This window comes from Anabrus simplex, chromosome 5 (assembly GCF_040414725.1).
Source record: "Anabrus simplex isolate iqAnaSimp1 chromosome 5, ASM4041472v1, whole genome shotgun sequence".
In the NCBI taxonomy this organism is placed as follows: Eukaryota; Metazoa; Arthropoda; class Insecta; order Orthoptera; family Tettigoniidae; genus Anabrus; species Anabrus simplex.
The window spans coordinates 322,600,052-322,627,815 of NC_090269.1; the positions used below are offsets into that span (position 1 = coordinate 322,600,052).

At 36.5% G+C, this 27,764-nt stretch overlaps 1 protein-coding gene across 1 annotated transcript in view; it reads left to right on the plus strand.

Annotated features, from left to right (window-relative positions):
- LOC136874518 (centrosomal protein POC5) overlaps positions 1 to 27,718 on the plus strand; it is a 98,647-nt gene extending 70,929 nt beyond the window's left edge. The window contains exons 5-6 of the mRNA XM_068227823.1: positions 27,027 to 27,148; positions 27,275 to 27,718. Of these exons, the coding sequence (XP_068083924.1) occupies positions 27,027 to 27,148; positions 27,275 to 27,531 (379 nt within the window). The 3' untranslated portion in view covers positions 27,532 to 27,718. The remainder of the gene's footprint in view (positions 1 to 27,026; positions 27,149 to 27,274) is intronic.
- The last annotated feature ends 46 nt before the right edge of the window (positions 27,719 to 27,764 follow it).

A 27,764-nucleotide genomic window follows, 5' to 3' on the forward strand; every position in this document is an offset into this window, starting at 1 on the left:
ATTTCACATTTTAACCATACCTGATTCACTTTCAACTGAGTCATCCTCTCATGTCTGCAAAATGCCCCTCCTCTCTACCAACTTAAAATGTTTGGAATTAACTTATTTGCTAGACAATTCTTTAGAAATTTCAAGTCCTTAGATATTTTGGCTATTTGTTTTTAAATTTATTCATTAATTTTCTAGCCTGGCTGGCATGCTCAGAATTGATTATTTTCACCATGTTGGTCCGTATTGACTTATATTCAAATCTCTATAGAAAACTTTCCCGCCTTGTCAATACTTTACATATTTTATTATATTTATCTACCGTACATGTTTCAAGAGCCAACTACTTTCTTCTTCAGCGGTGCCAAACATTAATTAATCTTTGGACTTGGTGCATTGGTACAAATAGAACAATTATATATAAAACCTGAAATTGTTACAATATTTGTCTGTGTTTCACCTTTCACTCCTTTACTGTATCATTTGTTAAAGACTTTAAACTAGAATTTTCAAATCATAAAAAATAAAATCTATTAAATTAATCACTATATGTTAATTTTACGTCCTTATTTACATCTAAGGAGAATAAAATGTTTCTTCATGTCTAAATTTAACATTCATTTTGCCATTTAGTAATATAATTGATTTGTACGGTAATTAAATATAATAAAATATGTAAAGTATTGACAAGGCGGGAAAGTGTTCTATAGAGATTTGACCAGCACCATTGTCGTGCGTAGGCAAGTGCATGATATTTCTGGCGATACGAATGATATACTTCCGTGTTTTACTGATCTTATTATAGAGGTGAACAATTGCACGGTAAATATCATTCCTATTGTTTATTTCAAATGTGTTGAAATTTTTATTTATATGCCACGAGAATCTACTGTAATCTAACTTAAAGTTCCCAAAGGAAAAGATGGCTCTTAAAAATGAACCAAGGAAAGATTAAAAATGATTGGTTTATGATCATATTCAAGTACATTATGCACAGTAAAATAAATTGGTCTCAACTCCTTTTTCACCCTACCACTGTTAAGTTGATTTATCTCCCCCCCACCAAGAAGGCGTGTTTCTTTATGTTTAAAGTAGATTCCAAGTACCAATATTCATGTCTGTTACCTTCAGTTTTGAGATATAAGTAACCCCATAAACACAATTCACTTTATTCACTTCCCTTCACATTCCCCAAAGTTAAGTAAATTTTCTGGAAAAATAATACTTGTTTCTCTATTAGTAAAGGATCTTCTAAATATACCAATTGTTTTGACTGTAACATCTTCAGGTTTTGAGATGTGTGTCCTCATAAAAGGAATTCAACACGTTTTCACCCCCGCCCCCAAGATGATTTTCTTTGTTTTTAAAGGAGATCCAAATACCAATTTTCACGTGTGTAACAACTTTAATTTTTATTATATGGAAGTATCCTCATACAATTAATTCAATTAATTTTTCAATTCTTTCACCCCCCTTTCATTGGATTTTCTGAAATCAAAGGAATACATATATCTTTACTTTTAAAGCAGATACCAAATACCAATTTTCATGTCTGCAATATCTTTTGATTTTGAGATAATTGTATCTTCATAGAAATAATTAAACTAATTTTTCCATTCCCCCCACCCCGCCCGCTTTAAGTGGATTTCCGAAAACAAAAAATACGTATTTCTTTATTTTTAAAGTAGATTCCAAATACCACTTTTCATTTCTGTAACATCTTCAGTTTTTGAGATATGAGTACCCTAATGAAAATAATTCAACCCCATTTTCAGTCATTTTCACGCCCCACCCAAGTGCTTTTTCCAAAAACATAAAACAAATGTTTCTTTATTTTTAATAGAGATTAAAAATACCATTTTCCACTTCTGCAACATGTTAAATTTTTAAGATAAACTGTAGACATGCTCATTTTAAAATTTATCCACTTTTTAGTTCCCCTTAAGTGGAGTTTCCAAAAACAAATGACCTGTGTTTCTTTACTTTTACAGGAGATTCCAAATACCAACTTTTAGGTCTGTAACATTTTATGTTTCTGAGATATACTGTAGATATAGTCTCTCTGAAAATTCATCCCATTTGTCACTCCTGTTTAACAGCCATTAATTGGATTTTCCAAAACAAAAAAATGTGTTTCTTTATTTTTAAAGGAGATTCCAAATACAAATTTTCAGGTCTGTAATATCTTCAGTTTCTGAGATATAAGTATCCTCATTAAAAGCATTCAACCCTTTTCCACCCCTCCTAGTGGGATTTTCCAAAAAAAACTATGTTTCTTTATTTTTAAAGGAGATTCTAAATACCAATTTTTACATCTGTAAACTTTTAAAGTTTTGAGATATAGATACACTCATTTTAAAAATTTCTAAAAATTCACCACATTTGTCACTCCTGTTTAACCCCCATTAATTGGAGTTTCCAAAAACAAAAACAAAAAGTGTTTATTTTTAAAGGAGATTCCAAACACCAATTTTCAGGTCTGTAATATCTTCAGTTTCTGAGATAGAAGTATTCTCATTAAAGGCATTCAACCCCTTTTTCACCTTTTTTCATCCCTCCTAGTGAGATTTTCTGAAAACAAAAGTATATGAGTTTCTTTATTTTTAAAAGAGATTCTAAATACCACTTTTTACATCTGTAAACTTTTAAAGTTTTATGATATAGGCTAGATACACTTATTTTAAAAATTCACCCCCCTTTTCACCTTCTTAGCGATGGAATATCCAAAAATCCTTCCTTTGCAAGCACCGACATTGTAATATAAATGTATCCTCAAAATTTCATTTCTTTATGTCCAGTAGTTTTGGCTTGGCGATGATGAATGACTCAGTCAGTCAGTCAGGACAAGTTATTTTATATATATAGATAAAAGAACATGTCCTGACTGACTGATTGACTCATTCATCATCGCCGAGCCAAACTACTGGACATAAAGAAATGAAATTTTGGGGATATATTCATATTAAGATGTAGGTGCTGGCTAAGAGAGGATTTTTGGATATTCCGACAATAAGGGGGTGAAATTTTAAAATTAGTATATCTATATCTCAAAACTTTAAAAGTTTACAGATGTAAAAATTGGTATTTAGAATCTTCTTTAAAAATAAGGAAATACATATTTTTTGTTTTCAGAAAATCCCAATAGGAGGGGTGAAAAAGGGGTTGAATGCCTTTAATCAGGATACCGGTTCTTATATCTCAGAAACTGAAGATATTACAGACCTGAAAATTGGTACTTTTGATCTCTTTTAAAAATAAAGAAACACGTTGTCCCCTTCTTACCGGGCATAGTTCAGCCGGAGAACGAGAGTCCCGAGGGTGGACCGTTCGTTGTCTGGCTTTACTTATTTTCGAAGGCAGGGAAAAAGACAAGGACTAGCGACAATAACACAAAAATGTAAAACAACATGTTTTGACATTTATTGTGAACTAACACATTTGACAAAAACAAAATTTAATTAATAATCTTGATAAAATAAAAATTATTCTTCTCTGCCAGTTCCTTTTTCTGTACCAAATTTCCTTTATGTTGGTTGACATTATTCTGGAAAATATACATCTAGATTAGCCTAATTCTGGCTCAATGATATAATAACAAAATAAAAATTTATTTTGTAGGAGGACCTCCTCTCAATAATGAATTATTCTTGACATGTTAAATGAAAGTGAAATTAATCTGATTTCCTTTTATCTTGGATGTCAAATAACCATATTCATTCATCTAAACATCTATTTTAAATAAATTATTCCTTCGTTAGGATGTTGAATAAAGCGTCATTTCAATAAAATGGAAAAAACTAATTAAACCAAAATCTTATCAAAATATTATTCAAAAATGTCTCCATTGGGCTCAAATTTTGCACCATTGTGCCTGTACGATAATTATTCCTCTCAATCTTCCTCTAATACTTCGTCTTACAAACGAAAAGTTACTCTTTAATATTTGACACTTCCTGAGAAAATTTTTAACATCGCCAGCTTTACAATTTTAAATGGTGAACCGAGTCCACGGAAATGATCCTTCCCTATTCTTTACCATGTGATACTCTGGACTTTTCTTAACTTAAATAACCAATAAAATTCATTCAAGGTTTAAATTTCAAAAAGTTATGCCATCACAAACACGACGCTGATAATCAAGACTCGACGTAGCGAACACATGGTCTGGCCAAAAATCATGGTCAAAGAAAATATTACAATGCACTGAAATAATATCATTCACACACATAGCATTCACACTAAGGCACACGAGAATTATTCACACTATTTACAGCGAATTCTAGCCTTTGAATTTTAAATTTTGATTTTTAATCCTAAATATTGGAAATCTCTCGATGACGGTATCGGACAAAGAAAAATTATTTACGTCCCTCAGAAATATGATGAAGTCTAGATCATCACTTAATAAAAGAAGATGAAATTAACAACGTTGTTCATGGTAATATCGGCGGTTGATGCCTGAAGAAATTGTCGACTACAGAAATGCACATAGAACAGGTCAAACATAAGCATTCGCCTTAATGGTTCATGAGTCACGACATTATTATTACTCAGCAACACATCTACCGATTAACACGTGCTCCACTTGAAGAAATTACGTTCCACAAATGTATTCTCCAAATAAAACTCAATAAATGGATTCACAAGCCACAAACGTACAGTAATAATCCATCCACAAGTCAATAAATATAATAAATGATCCGACGAGAATCTGCCATATTCCAGGCCCATATTCATTCTAATTGAGCACACATTAACATTATACACACACAATTAAGCAATATTTAAACTCATGACCCTTATCCATTTATTTTGCCCGAGATGAAAATTCATTATTATTATTATTATTATTATTATTATTATTATTATTATTATTATTATTATTATTATTATTATTAGATGTGCGAGATCTAAAATTCGTGGAAACTGAAATTCGACAATATGTCAGATGACACTAACATGCCTTAAGTCACACATGAAGAACATTTTACATAGAAATCCGGCGTAACACAACATGCCGTAAATCTGTCCCACACGACATCCGAAAAAATATTTTTCAAAAAATTAAATTGTTAATTATCGGTAAGGACAATGATTTTTAAGCACTCTAGACTATTAAATGGGCCAGCTAGAATAATCATAGAAGACACACACACGTTCTAGCTAAACTAATATAGATCAAAATCATACACACATGAATGACAAAAACTACCATCTTCCATCGGAAAGAAGAGTGAAAATATTCAAATCTACTGCAAAACTAGAAGAAATATTACCATTAATGAATAAGAAAGCATTGTGTCTACAAAGATGAACAGATAAACATTATTAAAGTGTACTTAAATGCATGATGTAACTGGATCTTTGCCGATGGTCTGGAACATGTGGTCAGTTAACTGCCCGGTGTCGCTATCTCCCCATGACGAAGATTGCCTACATTTTTAGCAGGTCATTGTAGCACCAGTATTCCAAATAAAGTCGTTGCAGGCTCCTCTTCGCAATATGACAGCATCTTGAGGGTTGAGACACTCGTTCCAATACGTGGCGATTTCTTCTCTCTTCTCGTTGAGTAGAGGCTGAAACTAACAAACAGTTTTAAAATATGCTCCACACACACGCGCGATGAAATTAATGATAGAAAAATACGTAACTTATGGCGAAGAAATCTGCCGAGCTCGTTGATTCAATTATAAACGGTGGATGGCTGGTTTTACTGTTAGGTAATTGCTTTAAGAAATAAGCATCTTGAAGTAGACAGTAGATATCACTTCGAAGTTCACAGCACGCCTAAGTCCGCAGCAGAGAGACGAACAGCAGAGTATCTTAGTACAAAACAGCAGAGTATCAGAACAGTAGAGTATCAGCGTAGCAGCAGAGCAGTAGAGAGCGTTTCTTCCGGAAACACGGGTTTTTATGCACATCAAGGGAAAGGGGTGTGGCACTATAATGGTCCGTAATTGGTCGACGTCTAGCGTTCATTTCTAGAAATTACTTCTGCTTGAGATCTCACATGTGTAAAGGCCGCGTGTCTTGGTGACCTTGGCTCGCTCCCTTCATTGTGTCACGTGGCCAGCTGATCACTCCGCCGAGAAAAATCAGTACATTTCTCCCTGCCAATACGACCGGTTTATGACCTGCTGGGAGCTGTCTCTGTTATACAAGGCTGGAGAATATCGTCCGCGCTGATGAAATAAAGTCTTACACACGCAAATACAATAAATGGTTATTGTAGGCCAAATTTGAAGGGGACAACATATTTTTTGTTTTTGGAAAATCCAATTAATGGAAGGGTGAAAAGGGGGGTGAATTTTTAAAACTTTTAAAGTTGACAGATGTAAAAGTTGGTATTTAGAATCTTCATTAAAAATAAAGAAACACGTATTTGTTTGTTTTCGGAAAATCCCAATAGGAGGGGTGAATAAGGGGTTGAATGCCTTTAATGAGGATACTTATATCTCAGAAACTGAAGATATTACAGACATGAAAATTGGTGTTTGGGACCTCCTTTAAAAATAAAGAAACACGTATTTTTTGTTCCTGGAAAATCCAATTAATTGGGGGGGGTGAAAAGGGGATGAATTTTTAAAATGAGTGTATCTATATCTCAAAACTTTTAAAGTTCATGGATGTAAAAATTGGTATTCAGACTCTCCTTTAAAAATAAAGAAACACATATTTTTTTGTTTTCAGAAATTCCCAATAGGAAGAGTGGAAAAGGGTGAAAAAGGGTTGAATGCCTTTAATGAGGCTACTTATGTTTCATAACCTGAAGATATTACAGACCTGAAAACTGGTGTTTGGGATCTCCTTTAAAAATAAAGAAACCCGTATTTTGTTGTTTTTTTAAAATCCAATTAATGGGGGGGGGGTGAAAAGGGGGTGAATTTTCAATATGAGTGTATCTATGTCTCAAAACTTTTAAGGTTTATAGATGTAAAAATTGGTATTTAGAATCTCCTTTAAAAATAAAGAAACACATATTTTTTTGTTTTCGGAAAATCCCAACAGCAAGGGTGGAAAAGTGTGAGAAAAGGGTTGAATGCCTTTAATGAAGCTACTTATATTTCAGAACCTGAAGATATTACAGGCCCGAAAATTGGTATTAGGGATCTAGTTTAAAAATAAAGAAACAGGTATCTTTTCATTTTTGGAAAATCCAAATAACGGGGGTGAAAAGGAGGGTGAAATTTTAAAATGAGTGTGTCTACATCTTAAAACTTTAAAAGTTTACAGCTGTAAAAATTGGTATTTAGAATCTCCTTTAAATATAAAGGAACACGTACTTTTTGTTTTCTGTAAATCCCAATAAGAGGGGTGTAAAAGGGTGAATAATGGGTTGAATGCCTTTAATGAGGATACATATATCTCAGAAACTGAAGATATTACAGAATTAAATCGATTGCTGGAAAGAAATATTGCAAAATGGGAGGAACTTTGCAGTAATCTCTCAGAGGACAAGTCAGATCACGAATTTTGGCGGATTCTCTCAGAAAATGAGTCCGATCACGAAATGCGGCTGATTATATATAAAACGTTAAGCATTCAATTATAAATTTCAGTATAATACCATAGCGAAGCACGGGTACCTTGCTAGTATATATATATATATATAGTGGAAGTTGGTTGATGGAAAAGGATGATGATATGGTCAATTGTACATTTTAAAATCTTTTTTATAGTATAGTATAGTCATTTTATAGTATCTTCTTATCAACACAGCAGTTTTAATCTTTCTTGTCCTTTACGAATTTTTGTGTACAGTTTGTGTCTCCAATTTCTTCATGTGCATGAGTGGATTGCACCAGTTTCAGGAAAGAACCTTGGGTAAAACCCTCTGCGCCATATGGTTGTGTGGAGTTTCGAATTGTTGTTAGTTCTGATGCAGTAGTGCATGTTCACTCAGCTAGTTACGAGAGAGACAGAGAGAGAGAGAGAGTGTGTGTTTTTTGTTTTTTGTTTGTTTTGCAGGTGTGTGATGTTTTGTTGTGCAGTGCAATTGAAATGCCAAAAAAACAGTCTACTTTTAAAACAGTACATATTCTCAACTAATGGAACTGTATTGTTCTGTAAAGTGTGCAAAATTAAAGTAGCTGCAGATTACCGGTTCACTGTACAGCAACAACAAGATGGGCAAGATAAAATGTTGTTACATCTTGAAAATGTGAAAGAAAGGAAAGTGTCCCAAGTACTGTTAAAAAAACCTGCTTCGACATAAAATATCAAGTAAAGTAAACTCGTGTCCTCAGCTATTTTCAGGCACACCTGCAATGAAGGTGATCTACATGTGCCATTTCAAGCACATACCAGTCCTCCTACCATTCTTAACTTTCTGACAGTACCGGGAACCAAACCCAGGTGCCGAGGATGGCAGCTAATAATGCTTACCATTTCCCTATGGAGGTGGACAAGTAACAAGTAATCTTACTTTTATAAAGAATTATGTAAAGTGTTCATTAGAGCAAATAATCCACTAGGAAAACTAAGCAGTCCTAAATTAAGTGATTTCCTTGAGTAGCACACCGGTCTTACTATTCCAGGTGAATCAACATTGCATAAAACTACCTATCAAATTGTAACCAAGATATATTAATCTGAATGCGTGAATGTGTCATGGGAGTAAACTATGTATCAAGTGACAAGATTACATATTCAGAGGGATGTTATGTAAGTAATGTAGTGATAGGGACCCTAGAAACTAATAGTCGTGGACAAACTTTTCTTCTAACCTCGGAGGTTTTGGAAGTGGTTAACCACACTCATACATGCAAACTGTTTGATAAATCCATGTGTTTAATATGGCCTAGTGGTTTACAACATGAGAGTGTGCTCCTCTTCCTAACAGATGCAGTACCTCATGTGGGTAAGGCAGCAAAATCTGTCAAATCATCTATACTAATATTATAAAGAGGAAAAATTTGTATGTTTGTTTGTAATGGATAGACTCAAAAACTACTGAACCGATTTTAAAAATGTGTTCACCTATAGAAAGCTGCATTGCCAGTGAGTAACATGGGCTGTATTTTATTTTCAAAACAATTCGAGGTGGGGGTCACGGGGGGGAGATATAAAAGAATAGGCTAATATAGGCAAAATATCAAATTTGTTGTATTAGGACGAGACAAAGTTCAATTTAATCCTCTTGATGCAAAGAACAAAACTCGGTAAGCCCTATGGGCCCGAAAACGATGTTTTAAGGCCCTAAAACCAACCATTATGGAGATATTGGCACGACACTACCCCTGCTCTAGGAATCGGATAAAAGAAATGAACTGCCATAACCATGGCAACGTCAGCACCAGGATTCTAGAGCAGCGAGATTATGCATGTACGTTTGGGCATAGCTGCCAACCAAATTTGGTACACATAAGAGTTACTATCTGGAAAAATTATACTGTTGTGTAAGGAACTCATAGGACTCCTCTGGGCAGGGATGGGAAGGGGGTGAAGTATAAAAATCTTACTACTGTATATATAAAAATGGATGTATGTGTGTACTGTATGTGTAAATGGCACATCTCCTTCTAAACCACTGGCACAATTTCAACCAAACTTGGTACACATATTACTTGCTATCGGAAGACGAGCCATCCCTAGCACCCTTCAGGGAGGGGGGGGGTCAGGAGGGTTAGTTATAAAAATCGAGAATAGTGTCGAATTCATCGTTTTCAGTGTTGCTGAGTTGAAAAGTAATACTCCAGAGTTTTTTAAAGTCCAAGTTCAGCCCCCTTTTACGTGGGGAGCAAAGGGGGGTGAGATATAGAAATAATTAAAAACAGTTTTGAATCCATAGATTTCAGGGTCTCTGAAATGAATAGTAATATTCCGGATTTTTTACAAGTACAAGTGGGGGGCGAAGGGGGTGAGACATAAAAATAATCGAAAAACTATATATAAAAATCTTATTTTCATCTTCTTACTATATATAAAAATGTATGTATGTGTGTGCGTGGGTGTGTAAATGACACATCTCCTCCTAAACACTGGAGCAATTTTACCAAACTTGATACACTTATCAATTAGTATCAGGAGACAAACCGTGTGGGGGTAAGACACCCCTAGCACCCTTATGGGCAGGGGGCAAGGGGGGTGGTATAAAAATAATCTAGAATAGTATCAAATCCATAGTTTTCATGGTTGCTGAAATTAAAAGTGACACTCCAAATTTTTTAAAGTTCATGTTCAGCCCCCTTTGGGGTGAGGTTGAGGTGAGATATAAAAATAATCAAAAACAGTGTTGAATCTACAATTTTCGGGGTCACTGAGATGAATGGTGACAATCCAGATTTTTTTTATCTCTTAGGGGTGGGGAGCGAGAGGGGGACAGTCTCATTGACAGTTGAAATCATGTACATCGTATCTATAGTGCGATGGCTAAATACATATAGTTATCACTTATTAATTTTTGATGGGATCAAATACTCCCCAGTCGATTCGAGCTTCCATAAGGACGAAGTTTTACTCGAAAATTAAATAATCTAAAACCTGAAATCAAACACATCTAAATAATTCTAAAACTGCATAATAAATCATAACATATCAATCTGCAACTCAAAAAGGAATTCTATAAAAATTCACTTCACACAGAACTAACTGGTAATGCAAATCTTCAAAGGTAAATACTCAGAAACTATCCGGGCAACACCGGGTACTACAGCTAGTTTTATATAAGATGGTGCATGTTACTTGTCTGGCCCATGCTTTTCATTGAGATGTAGAAGAGGTCAGATCAAAATTTTCAGAAGTAGGTTGACTAGTTTCCACAGTAAAGAAGGAATTTCTCCAAGGACTGTCTCGAACTAAGTATTTCAAAGGCAAGGCCCCTTTGCCCCTAGCACCAGTTTTAACATGCTGGGGTACCTAGTTGACTGCATGCATATACCGTTGTGACATTTTTCAGATAGTTAGGGAAGTAGTGAATAGCTTTGATAGGGCAGATTGGGAGTGTACAAGACCTGTATTCTGATCCTCAAATGGAAGGTACTGTAAATTGGCTTGTATAAAATAAAATTTTTAATTTTTGCCAGAAACCATAACCTGCCTAGAAGAAAGTGCCATGGCATTGGACAAGCCCATAGAGTTAGTCAGGAATGCTGAAGATTGTATACAGTGTAAAAGGTAAGACTGGAGACACTGTCAGACAGGAAATAAAGTTTATATTGGATAAAAGGATATCACATAGTATGTCAAATAACCAGTATTTTGTCAGCAGAAGACTTCAGACTTGACATTTTTGAAGAGGATTTAACTGCCAGTGACATAGTGTTTTCCAAATTTCAAGATTTCATGTTTCGCCATTAAACAGTATTAGCTGACAATAATGTAAGGCAAGCAGGAATAGGTACTAACACAGTTGGGGATGTGTGGGATTTGTATAATGACAATGCAGGAGAAGTTTTGCAGAAGCAGAGATTGTTATCAATGCGATACAGTGCAGGAGGGATACTGACTGGAGGGTGACTAGGGATTTAAATGAGGCTATGGAGTGGGGATGCGGGAAAATGGGAGAGAGATGTGTAGATGCTAATGGGAGGATAAGAGATAGGGATTTGCACTCAGATGGCCTTCACTTGAACTGCTGGGTTATGTATAAGTTAAGAGGTTTGTTTGAAGAAAAAGGGAAACAGCGTGGACTAGGGAGCGATGATGAGAGTACAGGGAGCTGGAAGTCAAATAAGGATGACATAAAATTGTTAGTCATTTTATACAATCTTCCTACAACAGCTTCAGGTTGCCCAAGGACAAAGAGTACCTGAACCTCATTATTTACTACCAGTTTTAGCCTTTTCAAGAGCTTCATGAAACAATGTGCAGGCTCTTGAGCCAAGAACATGACTTTGATTAGCTTCGTCGATGTTAATGTATGTGCAAATTATGCATCGTGGATTTGCTTTGCAACCTACCGCCTATGCCCGGCCTCTCTGCACTTAAAATAAAGTTTGCTTCTATCCGCACCTTTGCAGTTTTGTGCATGGTGCCCATATGAAAGACATCAAAAGCAGCGAGATACCATGATCCTTTTTCAAATTCTACAATTCAACCATCCTATTTTAATTTTACCAATTTCTAAAAGTTTCTGAGCCTCCTTATCTTCTATCTCAATAATAGCAAGTTTTTGCCCTTTGCTGTTTGGATTATTAATTGAGACTTTCAGTTCTCCTTTGAAATTCTGAAGATCCTGTCTTACAGCTTCCTCTACATCTAAAGCAGTGGTGATAGTGTCAATGTCCTGAATTTTCAAGGTAGTGCGGGGAGTCAAAATCTTCACATCGCCATAATAATAACAACGACAACAACAACAACAACAACAACAACATACATACATACATACATACATACATACATACATACATACATACATACATACATACATACATACATACATACATTATCATTATAGACTGCTATGCCTTTCAGTGTTCAGTCTGCAAGCCTCTGTGAATTTACTAAACGTCGCCACAATCCTCGATTTGCAACTAGTGTTGTGGCCTCATTTAGTTCTATACATCTTTAAATCATTAGAAACCGAGTCTAACCATCGTCGTCTTGGTCTCCCTCTACTTCTCTTACCCTCCATAGCAGAGTCCATTATTCTCCTAGGTAACCTATCCTCCTCCATTCACCTCACATGACCCACCACCGAAGCCGGTTTATGCGTACAGCTTCATCCATCGAGTTCATTCCTAAATTAGCCTTTATCTCGTCATTCCAAGTACCCTCCTGCCATTGTTCCCACCTGTTTGTACTAACAATCATTCTTGCTACTTTCATGTCTGTTACTTCTAACTTATGAATAAGATATCCTGAGTCCACCCAGCTTTCGCTCCCATAAAGCAAAGTTGGTCTGAAAACAGACCGATGTAAAGATAGTTTCGTCTGGGAGCTGACTTCCTTCTTACAGAATACTGCTGATCGCAACTGCGAGCTCACTGCACTTACTGAGCTCACTTACTATATTACCATCCTGGGAAAACACACAACCTAAATACTTGAAATTATCGACCTGTTCTAGCTTTGTATCACCAATCTGACATTCAATTCTATTGAATTTATTACCTACTGACATTAATTTAGTCTTCGAGAGGCTAATTTTCATATCAAACTCATTGCACCTATTTTCAAATTCCAAGATATTAGACTGCAGGCTTTTGGCACAGTCTGCCATTAAGACCAAGTCGTCAGCTGCCTCTGTGGATCCGTGGTAGAGTGTCAGCCTCCGGATCCCAAGATAGCGGGTTCAAACCCGGCAGAGGTAGTCGGATTTTTGAAGGGCGGAAAAAGTCCTTTCGACACTCCATGTCGTACGATGTCGGCATGTAAAAGATCTCTGGTGATACATTTGGTATTTACCCGACAAAATTAATTAAAATCTCAGCCATAGACGCCCAAGAGAGATCCGGTTTACTCTGTCTGCCATCTAGCGGATGGCAGACAGAGTAAACCGGAACGTCGAAATTGACGAGCAGACAGCCAGATGGCGTCAATTCGAAATGTCTGCAAACGGTAGCTGAGGCCATACGATTATTATTATTATTATTACCAAGTCGTCAGCATAGGCCAAACTGCTTACTACATTTCCACCTAACTGAATCCCTCCCTGCCATTTTATACCTTTCAGCAGATGATCCATGTAAATTACGAACAGCAAAGGTGAAAGATTACAGCCTTGTCTAACCCCTGTAAGTACCCTGAACCAAGAACTCATTCTACCATCAATTCTCACTGAAGCCCAATTTCATAAATGCCTTTGATTGATTTTAATAATCTACCTTTAATTCCATAGTCCCCCAGTATAGTGAACATCTTTTCCCTCAGTACCCTGTCATATGCTTTCTCTAGATCTACGAAACATAATCACAACTGCCTTTTCCTCTCGAAGCAATTTTCAATTACCTGGCGCATATTAAAAATCTGATCCTGACAGCCTCTCTGTGGTCTGAAACCACACTGGTTTTCATCCAACTTCCTCTCAATAATAATAATAATAATAATAATAATAATAATAATGATGATGATGATGATGATAATTCACTTACACAAACTGGCAAGCTGAAAACCCTCACCAAAGCTCTTCACGAAAATCAGATATCCATAATGGCCCTACAAGAAACAAAGTACCCAGATAATTTTTTTAATTCAAAGGTTACCAATTTTTCAAGAGCAAAGCACAAAAAGGAATCCCCAATGGATCTGTGATGCTTGGAACCATGTTTCTGTTAGAACCAAGATCCTTAAATCAGTTGCAGATTTCGAACCTGTGAATGATAGATTGTCTATACTAACAATTAAATGCGGTTCCATGGCTAAATGGTTAGCGTGCTGGCTTTTGGTCACAGGGGTCCCGGGTTCGATTCCTGGCAGGGTTGGAAATTTTAACCATCATTGGTTAATTTCGCTTGGATGGGTGCTGCGTGCATGTGTCATCTTCATCATCATTTCATCCTGATCACGACGTGCAGGTCGCCTGCGGGCTTCAAATCAAAAGACCTGCACCTGGCGAGCCGAACATGTCCTCGGACACTCCCGGCACTAAAAGCCATACGCCATTTCCATTTCATTAAATGTGTGAACAAAACCTATGCCCTAGTTAATGCACATGCTCCTACAAACAATAAGAACAAGCCTGATCCAGATGAAGTTGATGATTTCTGGGACCTACTGGATGAAAAATTAAACAAAATTCCCAAACACCATATCAAGCTTCTTTTGGGTGACTTCAATGCCCAACTAGGTCGTGAACAGTAGTACAGGAAAGTTGTAGGAAATTACCCTGCTCACAAAAGAACCAATCCCAACGGCAAAAGACTGGTGTCCATTTGCAAAAATCACAACCTGCAGGTCATATCGACCCCCTTTTGCCATATACCCAGAAAGCAGATGACTTGGCGATCTTCCGTCCAAACTCTCGGAGAGTTCCAAATAAATCACGTTACAGTCTTCAGGAGAAACAGCTTTGAGATGATGAATGTCAAAGTAAAGAAAGGTATCAGCGTGACCTCAGATCACTATATGTCTCTGATCAAATTCAAACCAATTCCTGCAAACACAAGGAAGACAACCAAACAGATCAAACACTTTGACAACGATGCACTTTGTCAAAGGGTCGAGGAATTCTAGGAGAAGGTTAGACCAAATGACTTTGACTTTGACTTTAACAACACCAAATGTCTCCTTGTTGAGGCTGCTAAAGGCGTTGCAGAAATCAAGATACGCAAAAGGCATGCCTGGTGGAGTGATACCTGCGAATCGGTCTTCAAAGAAAGACTCAATGTGTGGAAACAATACTACTCTACAAAATCAGAAAATGATTGGGAAATCTACAAAACCCAACGTGCCCAAGCAGCGAGGGTGTTCAGAACTGAGAAACATAAATACGAAAAATCTCTCATTGAGAAGATAGACTAAAACTTCAGGATGAATGAAAGCAGAGAGTACTACAGAGCCTTCAAACGCAAACTCACTGGTTATAAACCACTATCTCTATGCTTTGAGTGAAAGGAAGGCACACTGGCAACGTCAAATGAAGAAAATTGTAGCATTCTGGCAGGCTACTTCAAAAAGTTACTTAATTGCTCTAAACCGCAAAGCCCCATTGAGACCAAGGAACCCTTACTCAGGTATCCAGATTCAAAACCAATCGACAGAGATGAAATCAAGCGCCACATTGCCCATCTTAAAAACAACAAAGCGCCGGGGGAAGACTCAGTGGTAGCAGAAATATGTCCCGGAGGAATCACTTGATATCTTGCAAAAGCAAATAGAAGAAATTTGGAGCAAGGAGACCCTACCTAAAGATTGAAAAATAGCTTTGATCCATCCATTACACAAAAAAGGCAGCATGAAGAACATCAACGACTACAGAGGAATATCTTTGCTACCCGTGACTTACAAAATTCTATCATTTGCCATCCTGGAGTGTTAGGAAGTACCAGTCGAACATCAAATAGGTTAATACCAAGGAGGGTTCAGAAAATGTCGGTCAACAGCCGAACAGATCCAAAATCTCAAAACGATCATCAGATATTGTACACTAAGGTTGAAATTTAAAACTTATCTCTGAGTATCATGACAGGAATAATGGAGGTTTATCTTGAATGAGAAACACTGATATGGGGTAAGATAGGTTTATTGCATAAAATAACCAGAACTATACTACAATTCACAAACTAAAAATCAAATTACCAAACGACTTGAAACTGGCATTGAAATAAAATAAAATTCAACCAAGGAAATATGGAAAATAAACATTAACCATGCAAAACAAAATAAAAGAGAAAATGAAAATTCCAATTACAAAATTAAATACTGTGAAGTTTCATTATGGATCAACGTTATAGTTCAACGTTCCTGTTCACATGGAGTAACAACATTGTAAGAATCACAATTATATGGATTGGTTTATTTTCAGGAAAGTTGCCGCGATAAGTGCATTTAAACGTAATCTAAATTTGGATGAAGTGTGACGATGACTATATGAAATATGAAAAATACTTGTGGCATTTCCCTACGCTATATTTACAATAATCAAAACAAGCTAAAATAACCAAAGTATTTGCATTGGATCAGGTGGGTGGAAAACTTACAAAACTACACTGACTCGACATGAAACGCGGTTCACCAAAAGATCTAGTCGGAACTAGATTAACCTTAACCATGAACTCAGTTCTTGGGCAGTTCCTCATTAATCAACAAGACAACAAACCAAAATCACGATGGAATCACATAAAGACACAATCCTGTAAGGGAAACAAACAATATAATTCAATAAACACATGGAAAGCAACGGGCAAGCATTCCGCTCATATTGCTACATCGGCGCGCAGGGTAGCGCCCTTCATCAGTTACAGATTTCCTGCTTGACAATCAGCTGAAAAGAATGTTAAAACTCAAGACTACTCTTGGAAATTGGTCACTGTTTTGACAAGATTATATCACAGAAATTGCTTATCGCTTCACAACTACGTTATGACTTCAGCTGATAAGCTGACCTTCATAGCGAGCTAATATTTCAACAACTGTTTGGAGATTCATATGCAAAACGTATACATTGCCAGCATGCTACTATATATACATACTATATTTCTCATCACACATGTAATAATCACTGGGCCTGACATTTACTTCACGGCAATTCTGATTCTCAATAATATTCCATAATAAAATCACAGGCCTATTCTTGTTTCACATATTTCTCATAACATTTCTAGGCATGCACACTGCCCGCATCATTGACTTCATATATATATTTCAGCATGCACTAAATTCTCATGTATATCCTGTAATTTCATCAGCCCTTTCCATTACAAATCAGGGTTTTATTCCCTGTCTAATCATTGTTCAAAACAGTTTCCAACCCATATTATAAGAACCTATTGTAATCAATGGTGCACATTCAGCCCTGCACGTCTCACAGCACCTGTAATGCATCCAGCAAGCATCCTATCTGTCACTAATCTCTGAATATAAATTAATAAAATTTAGTCTTGACTTGCGTGTGTGTAACTCAGGACATTGATGATTTCAGCTATCTAATCCTCCTATTTCTATCAAACAAAAACACAGGAATAACCTTAAGCTAAATAACATACATAAATCACACAAAATCAAAATAAAATCTATCATTTCCCTCATTATCCCATCTAGCTAATTATAAAGTAAAAGAAAGAAAAAGAAAGCATGCAAACCTGACCTGTCCGTATTTACAATAACACAACTATAAAATGAACACATGCCATCCGGCTGAAATTATACTAAAGAAAATCCCTAATCTAAGCCTCACTAGTATTAATTGTAATTCACACAGCATGCCATTTAAATATAATACATGTGTTTTATCTTGGCAACTCTCAGGACATCTGTAGCGGGTCACATCCCCGCTGTTATGAGTATCTACTCCATGATCATCAGGATTTCAACACGTGGATCGAATCTTCTCTCTTCTATAGGCGATGCCATCTTCTTGAAGCTAGTTCCTGTATAACAGCAACACACATATTTCTGTTCTGGTCAGTATTTCTTTACCGCTACCAATGTGAATAAAGTAACACTCAACCACACGTTCACAATATACAGTAAATATTAAGGGTTTAAACACTGTCACTAGGAGCGGCTCGCGGATCGATTCAAATAGTCTCTCGCAAATGCCGGGATGGTACCTAACTTAAGGCCACGGCCGCTTCCTTCCCTCTTCCTTATTTATCCCTTCCAATCTTCCCATCCCCCACCAAGGCCCCTGTTCAGCATAGCAGGTGAGGCCGCCTGGGCAAGGTACTGGTCATCCTCCCCAGTTTTATCTCCCGACCCAGTGGTTACATAATACACAGTTAAGAAAAGGGGAAAATTTAAATTAAACGGCACCTTAAAACCTTAGCACCAAATAAAACATCAGATGAACTGCGCCAGTATAAATAAATGAACATCAGCTTGGGCAATGTGACGACTAAGATAAAGGAATGTGGAGCGGGTCGGGGAAACCTACCAGGGCCATTGGGATATGAAGGCTGCGGGTTTCCAGAAAAATCAACGGTGATCCCTTGATTCACAATATTATTTTCCAAAATAAACATTACAAAGAAAATTCGGAACAAAATCCATCTATCCAAACAATCTAGTAATGCAATTTCCAAAATACAAATTAGATGTAGTTGCCGAGAGCTTTCCTCTTAGGCCAAGAGGTTAACTAAAGATATCTTAAAGTAATTGCAACTACTACAATATAATTTTGAGCCTAAGAGGAACCACAGGATACAAATACAATATTAAATGAAAGTTAATGTGCTTTCTGATAATCGCGCCACATAATGGAAATAAGAGGAAATCAGAAATATTTAGACTTTGCGCAGAGGCCAGTTCAACTTGCTCCCATACCAATAACACTTCTGATGCGGGACAGAGGAAAGACTAGCATGCATCAAGTAATACGGAGTTACTAGAGGCAAACCCCGAGGGAAATTAAATTAATCAACAAATTACATGTTTTGCAAAACTAAAGAAAAGGGGAATTCCTCCAAAGCAAACAGGAAGGCCCAACTGAAAAACTAAGGCATCTGAGTAATTGAGTGGCAAGTCTGGGCGAGTAGGGTAAACTCCTATGTGAAAATGCAAGCGAACATTAAATGAATCGTTTGTTGCAGAAACAGCACTTCTCCACTTTTTGACACTATATGAGTTATTAATACCGCCATGATTAATGCACGAAGGGCTACCATTTTGTGCAGAAAAATCATTTCTATCATATATCTCTGCCTGTCAATCACGAATGAAAGTTTTCGTTTTGTGCAGAAAGAACATTTATCCTGGAGAGGTGTTGTTTTTACTTCACTTGAATCACTAGGAAGAGGTGTGAAAAGAGATGCAAAAGTCGCGTTTCATATAAATCAATTTATGGAGTTTCAGTATGAGGCAAATCATGTCTTAGGAAAATACTGTATTGATGGACTGCGCGTTCATACTTTCAAGTTGCTTATTTCTGCAACCTGTCTCCCTGTGTTACCAACTAGACTTGCTTATCCACAAGGCTTTGTTCCATTGAATGAAAAGAAATTAGCAGACATAAAGAAGTTGGAATCTTACATACCAGAAGAACACCATGAGTTTTATAATGAACTGTTTACATGGACAACATCAGCGCAATAGAAGTGAGAAGCATTGTTCAAAGATAAGAGACTTACATGTTACTTGTATTATATTGTGTTGTTTTGTTTTACGAACTTTGGAAAGGGACATAAAAGGAGTATTCTTCTGTTTATTTTTCTATACAATGTGGTGTAATCATAATATGTGCAAATAAGTAAGTCTTACAAATAACTATTAAATAATGGGTTTAAACACTGTATTTCCTCAGTACAAAATTTGTACTTTATTTAATAAAGTTCTTTTGTAATTGAAATGACGTTAAAATCAATGTTACACTTCCTTATATTCTCATTAATGGTGTTTGTTGCAGAAACAGCACATCTCCACCATTTTCAACAAAGTCTGTAAAGGAACGTATTGGACTAATTCATACAAAAAACCTATCTATCATAGTCATTTCAACAGTAGAATAAGCATAATAAATATCGGAAGGATAGATATGACACAATACGGACAGTTTTTCCTGTTTTCTGAACAATTTGGTACGTTGGAGAAGTGTCGTTTCTGAAACAAATGATTCAAATATAAATTAAGGTGGAACTGAAACCAACAGTGCTTACCCCAAGGTAGCCCATCCCAGGAGGGAGGACGTGCGTCTGATCACTGGACTGACGAGAAAATGAAAGACCACGATATCTTGTCTCACTCTCTTAAGAAGGCAAGGCTGGCCCTGGTGTGACCACCGAGTGACCAATCAGAGCACAGGAGTTTTCCTATCGCCACCCAGATCCACCAATTAAAACCCTTTATCACGTCGCAATGTTTTCACAATATTCTAGAACATGATCTAACTCTAATTGCGAACTTTCCCATCTTCCAAAATTAGTAAAGACATGCTTCTAGAATCGACAGGGGCTGACACACCCCATTCTGAAAGGCCGCGTGACAAAATTTTCCAGAACACTACGAAATATCACAGAACAATAATAATAATAATTTACAATCTAGTAGTTACATTTCCAAATTGAGATAGATAAAGGGAATACAAATAAAATATTCTACTATAATATTTTACACCATCTTGACAGAGACATATTCCATATGTCTCAATTTTTTTAAAAATCTACATTAAATAAAATTTGGAAACCTTAAAATTGTATTGTAAAATAAGGACAATTTTAAAATATGAGCAAACAGAACAGTAATAATATAAAATCTTGCAAAATTAATAAATAGATGAATGAAATTAAAATAAATATAGTAATTTAAAATAAATCTACTCTATTAACAAAAATGTGCACCACTACCTAACTTTGACTTAACAAGGTTTGACAATTCATTAATTTAATACAAATTTTATGAGGAGTGAAATGTAGGATAACTGCGAGTGGCTTTTAACAATCCCCAGGGAAGGAATCATACACCAGAAATATGGTCGGAAGCATAGTTCCATAAATCATCACACGAAATTTACGTCCCTAAAATATTTAACACACAGCCAGCCCAAGATATAAAAAAGATCAGACGCAAATAATTAAAACATAAATCTCACATAAAATCCAATGGATAACAAATCAACTAAATTAATATTCATAGTCAGTGAAATAGAGAACACGGCAGGTCCAGTAACCCAATGCATCAACATACACCAAGAGTCAAACACGATCTCCCATCAAGACCGAAACAATCAATCCTAACATCAGCAATGCCATGCAAGAACAAGAAGAAATCCCAATATAAGAACAACAATGACACAGTTACATAATTGGGCAAGGCAGTGATAAGATAATACAACAATGTGAAGGAAAGATAAGGATAGCAAACGTTAGAAACCTTCCACCAAGCAGGGGCGGCTTTTCAGGTGAAGTAGGTGAAGTGCCACTTCACCACTTATTTTTACCATAATGAATTACTTAAATTTATTTTTCTTATGACATTTGTTGGTTTTACGGAAAGAAAATATTTTATTGTACGCCATTTGGAGCACCTCATCACCTGATGAGAACCAGGGGAACTCACGAAAGCTCTGGCTGTCGGCCACAGTATGGCGCGTGAGACTGAGTGAAGACGAGAGATTCCGCAGCTGACTCTTCCTCCCAAGTGCTCCCTCCTAGCGCCTGGCCTTGGCGGTTGCCATGACAACCGTGACGTCACCCGCGTACTTTCCACATAGCGGAATGTGCTAGTGAAGTTGTCGGAAGAGCGGAATGTTTCGTCTTCCCTGCGTCATCCTGTGTGAAGTACGAGTACTTACGCATCGTGGTTCATTCGTAGTGTTGTGCTGTTTTATTTAAATATGTATCCTATTTATGACATAGTATGCATTTTATTATAAACACAATTTTCATGTTGGAGAAACGAAGATCAGAATGAAGTTCTACATTTTGATCGCCCTACTGAATCACTGCAAGTTTGTGCTACAAAAGAAGTGAAACATTCCGGTAAATCTTACAATCTTAGTTTCAAACGATCATGGTTTAAGGAATTTCCATGGTTGTGCTCCTCTCCAACTCTACAGAAGTTGTTTTGTTGGGCCTGCTTGCCTTTTATCAATAAAAATAACGTTTGGAATAAAAAAAGGATTTTCAGCCCTTTTGAACATAACATGTTCTTTACATAAGCACTCAGACTCTGCAGAACATAAAATATGGCAGCTAGATTTCAAGACATTGGAAACAAACCAAAATACGATCTCTGATGTCCTGAAGGAAAATGCCAAACTGTATATTGTAATTGTACAGTTCAGTGAAAATGTACATTTAAATAGGCTTTTCCTTCAGTTGGTAATTGATGCAGTACTCTATTTAAGTAAGCAAGAACTAGCTTTTCATGGTCATGACGAAACATTAAATTCAATAAATCATGGTCACGTGCTGGACCCTCCGCCAGTCACAGGTACGAGGTACGAGTACAAAACAACCAAAAACAACACGTAGTTCCTAAATCTTGTCCTCCTCTGTAGTGTAGTGGTTAGTGTAATTAGGGTTCAATTCCCATCTCTGCCACAAAATTTGAAAAGTGGTACGAGGGCTGGAACGGGGTCCACTCAGCCTCGGGATATGAACTGAGTAGAGGTGGGCTCGATTCCCACCTCAGCCATCCTGGAAGTGGTTTTCCGTGGTTTCCCACTTCTCCTCCAGGTAAATGCCGGGATGGTACCTAACTTAAGGCCACGGCCGCTTCCTTCCCTCTTCCTTGTTTATCCCTTCCAATCTTCCCATTCCCCACCAAGGCCCCTTTTCAGCATAGCAGGTGAGGCCACCTGGCAAGGTACTGGTCATCCTCCCCAGTTTTATCTCCCGACCCAGAGTCTGAAGCTCCAGGACACTGTCCTTGAGGCAGTAGAGGTGGAATCCCTCACTGAGTCCGAGGGAAAAACCAACCCTGGAGGGTAAGCAGATTAAGAAAGAAAGAAAGAAGGAAAGAAAGAAGTTTCTAAATCTGTCGCTCGAAACCGAATGGGTAATAGCTCTTCACCATACTTTACAGCCACGAGCCGCCATTGCCACCAAGGACTGTCCAAAACCCCCAACGAAATAATATAATTTTTGAAAGAACTGCCACTTTCGAATATTACGTTATTAAATATAATCTAGAAATAAACCAACTTATTGTGAAGTATAAATAAATGAATAATATGTAGACATGCAATTTAATTTTATTTACTTATGGAAAGTAATATTTATGGTTGACATAAAATTTTAAGTAAATGATTGTTTTAAAATAATAAGGGTAAATAAGAACTTATGAAACATAAACTAATGAACAATAGTGATAATCAAACCATATAAACCTAAGATATTTTAGAAATAATTACCAAAATGAACTTAACATTTATGAAAACAACTATTACTACTACTACTACTACTACCCGGTCTAGAAAGCCAAGAATAATGGCCGAGGGGATTCTTCGTGCTGACCACGTGACACCTCGCAATCTGCAGGCCTTCAGGCTGAGCAGCGGTCGCTTGGTAGGCCAAGGCCCTTCAAGGGTTTGGTTTGGTACTACTACTACTACTGCTGCTGCTGCTGCTACTACTACTACTACTACTACATAAGTAAGTAGGGAAATTAAGTCCAGAGGAGAACTTTCTGAACCACTTTTAGTAACAACTGATTTAAGACAGGGTGACAGATTGTCACCTGCTCTTTTTAACTATGATCTAGAGTATGTTATGAGGGAATGGTACAAGAACAACTTGAAAAATATAAAAATTGGAACCCAGAAGGATAACATACTTTTGAACTGTCTAGGATTTGTTGATGATCTAGCTCTTCTGGCCAATGATATTCAAGAAACAAAACAACAAATAAAATCTTTACAGGAAATAGCTCAAAATATTGGTATGAAAATTTCATTTGAAAAAAAAAACAGAATTATGCTTCCATTTGCAAACAAAATTAAGCTGGGAGACCAAGAAATAAAAATTGTAGAATAATTTTAATATTTAGGTGAAATAATCACATATAACCTGAACGAGAAACCAGCATGGCAAAATAGAATAGATAAACTGATTACAGCACAGCATGTTACCAAGAATACATATAATAAAAAGTGTCTCTCAATAGCAACCAAATTGAAACACTACAAAACAGTCACCCAGCCACAAATTACATATGCAAGTGAAACATTATTCAAAACAACAAACACAGTTGCAATAGATAGAGTACTCAAGTCAGAAAGAAGAATAGTGAGGACCTGTTTAAATAAAAATTATCACGTAAATGGAGTCCGGAGACTAGCTTCCAATGAGACAGTTTATAAAGAAATAGAACCTGTGACTAGGACAATGAAAAAGAAACAAATATCATTCTTAGGCCATCTAATACGGTCACCAGAAAGTAGTATCAGTAGAAAAAATAATAAAAAAATTATGGAAGAGTAAGAGTAAGAGTAAGAATAATATTAGATGGATTACAGAACTTAAAGAAGACATGAGAGAGTTGCATATTACAATAGAAGATTTAAAATACAAAACCAATACGCTCAAAATATTGAAAAATAAACACACTAGACTACAAACAAAAATCAACAAGTAGAGAATAGGAAGAGCGATTCCAGAAGCAGAAAGAAAATTATGTTCAGAAAGGAGGAAATAATATTGGGCTGACAAAAAGAAGAAAAACCTCCATAAACCTGACGAAGTAATCCTATGTTGGCTAAAAAATTAAAATAAATAAAGTAGGGTAAACTGTGACAATGAGTGATTACGCAGTGCATAGGTCAACACACAGTCAATACGGAGTCGAAACCAACGTAATTAATCTCAATAAACTCAAACGGAATGACAAAATGAACACAAACACCGGGCAAGGATTACCATAGCAACAAGCCGCAATAAAATTTAAATAGCAACAACACACGCATCAAGGAAATAATACAAGCTCATACACCAAATGAGCAGAATAAATAGATGTGTGAGAGGGGAAAATAAAATTTGGAAAAGCCAAAGGGAATTCCACAGTTACCGGTCAACAATAGGCATATCATTTATATGGTACAAACAAGGCGCACAAACGGTGTACAGAAAGAGAATACCGCCCCAGAAATCTCACCACAAGGAGCACACACAATAAATTAAATGACAAATAAAAGCAATATTACATGACCAGAAGAAATATCATAAAATGATTACTTACATCCATAGCGAGAAACCCAAGGTAACTTACCAGTATCGACCTATGCACTGGTAACACCCAGAAAGGAAAGTTTAAACGAATTAAAAATTTTCTTACATACTAAGATTACATTTAAATTTTCAGAAATAAAATCATTTAATCCCTAAACTGAATATCATACTACATCTTATCCAACGCCAGTCGGATGGTCCTTCATATTAGAAGATAGAGACAGAGACATGGCTTCAAAATGTCCACATATGATGAGTTCCAACAGGAGACAATCCCTTTCCCAAGTAGCCCATGCGAGAACGGTAGTGTCTAGCAATCATGCGCTCAGGAGATAAGAGTCCGTACACAAGACTAGTTATACCGTTCATGAATAGATGTTGTCAGAATTTGCTTTGCCGTCTCATATGCAACAAATACAGGCAACACTGAGAAATGTTTCTGAATAACTCAATGACGATATGCAGGAGACAATGAAGACAAATGTTTCATGCGCCTTAGCATTTAAGATTAGCCGTGCCATACAGACACGTAATTTAATTATACTGCTTCTCGAATAGAGTCAGAGCCCAAATTATTTATATTGTTACTGTAATAACGTCATACAAGAAGTGGAAGAGATACAAAGGAAAGTAGCATGATTTGTTCTCTGAGATTTCCAAGAAAAGAGTAGTGTTGTAAAAATGTTGCAAACCTGAGGCTGGGAAGACTTGGAAGTGAGATGAGCTGCTCGATTAAGTGATATGTTCTGAACTGTCAGTGGAGAGATGGTGTGGAATGACATTAGTAGATGAATAACTTTGAATGGAATTTTTTAAAGTAGGAAAGATCATAATATGAACACATATAAAGTTGGAATTTAAGAGGAGAAATTGAGGCAAATATTTGTTTGTAGGAAGAGGAATTAGGGATTGGAATAACCTCTCCATATAAACCATATAACTGGTAGGTGGTTGCCAGAACTTCAGTTTCATGAAATTTTAAGTTATGGTCCAGATTGTTGACCAAATTCTGCTCTACAGTAGATTTGTCAGGTTGGTTCTGATGACAAAGATACCTGTGTTCCTTTATTCTGGTGTTAATAATGAGCTTGTTAATTCCTATATATGTCTTCCAACAAAGAAAGCAATAAACCCCAAAGCTGGGGAAAAGTCCCATGGTTCCTTGGCTGTACATAACTGCTGGGCTCTTTTTATAGTGGTGGTGAGGTCGGTACTACTTCCATGGTGCTTGAGGAATTTGCTGTAAGTTATGATGTCTTCACCAGTTCCCTAGTTTGCTGAAGAATACATGAGATGAGGATCTTGCTTCAGTTGTTTGTAAATAGCAGATTCTAACAGTTTACAAATGTTACTCTTGACTATCTAATGTTCCGGATTAGAGTGTCCACTGCCTTTGTCCGCTGCATAATTAAAGATTGCAATGAAGTGCATGAAGTAAATAGCACATTAAAGCCCACCATTATGACCAACAATGATGGACTAGTCAGTAGAACTAAGGCTGTTGCAAGTTCTCATATGTATAGTACAGCACGGTACATGAAAATTGAACACAGGTAAAAAAAATAAAAAGTACAATAATAAGTTACCATTATGACATTGTTAAGTGGTTCAGTAATCAGGGTTGAGACTCTTCTTTATAACAGAGGTCTGCTTCACTTGTGAGAAAATATATTAACATACTGCTTTCTTAATTATTTTCTACTAGTTCCTTGATGAGAAAGTTACTCAGTAATTTCACCGTCACCCTTAAACTGTTCCTAGAAAAGAACAGACATAAAAATTTACTCAGGTTAAGGTTAACCCATTTACATATTGCTTCTCATTCAAATTTGTTAGTTTACAGCAGAACCAGGCAGCTACAGTGAACAAGACAGCGAACAGAGTTGATCCTGAACCACCTGCAGAACCAGCAGCTAAAGGATTAGTCGTTATGATGGAATCTCCAGAGATACCTCCAGGTACTTTGAACCAAAAGTATTTAAGTTGATTTTGTTGAGAAAAGATTAAAAATGATAAAGGAATGCTCTCATTTGTGTTGTATTTTTCTGATGCAAGCATATGTCAGTGTTTTGCAATATCCACAGGAACACGGGAGTCGCTGACAGTCCCAGACCCTGCCAACGTAGAAACAATCATCTACAGTTCAGCAGGACAGCCCAACCCGAACAGATTTGGGCAACGCAGTCAAATTTCTGATCCAATCTTCCTCTCAAACCGTCATGAACACAATAAGTCAACATCAGCAAACGTAACAAAAGTACCTCGCAAGCCAGCAGTCATAAGTACTAAGAAGAAAACCTTCCAGAATCCAAGCAATAACCATCACAGCAATAAAACATGAATTTCACTTTAATTACTGAGATTTTGGTGAACAATATTATGGAAAATTTAAAATAGCCATCTTGTTTCATTAATCATTCAGTCTGATTGGGCACACATCATGATATTTAAGAAATGGTATTATGTTGACATATCTTATACAAATAGAATTTCTGACAATCTGCTGTACGATGTTAAAAAAAATGACAGTCTCTGTTATGTCTCATTAAAATATGATATGTTGTAACTTTCCAG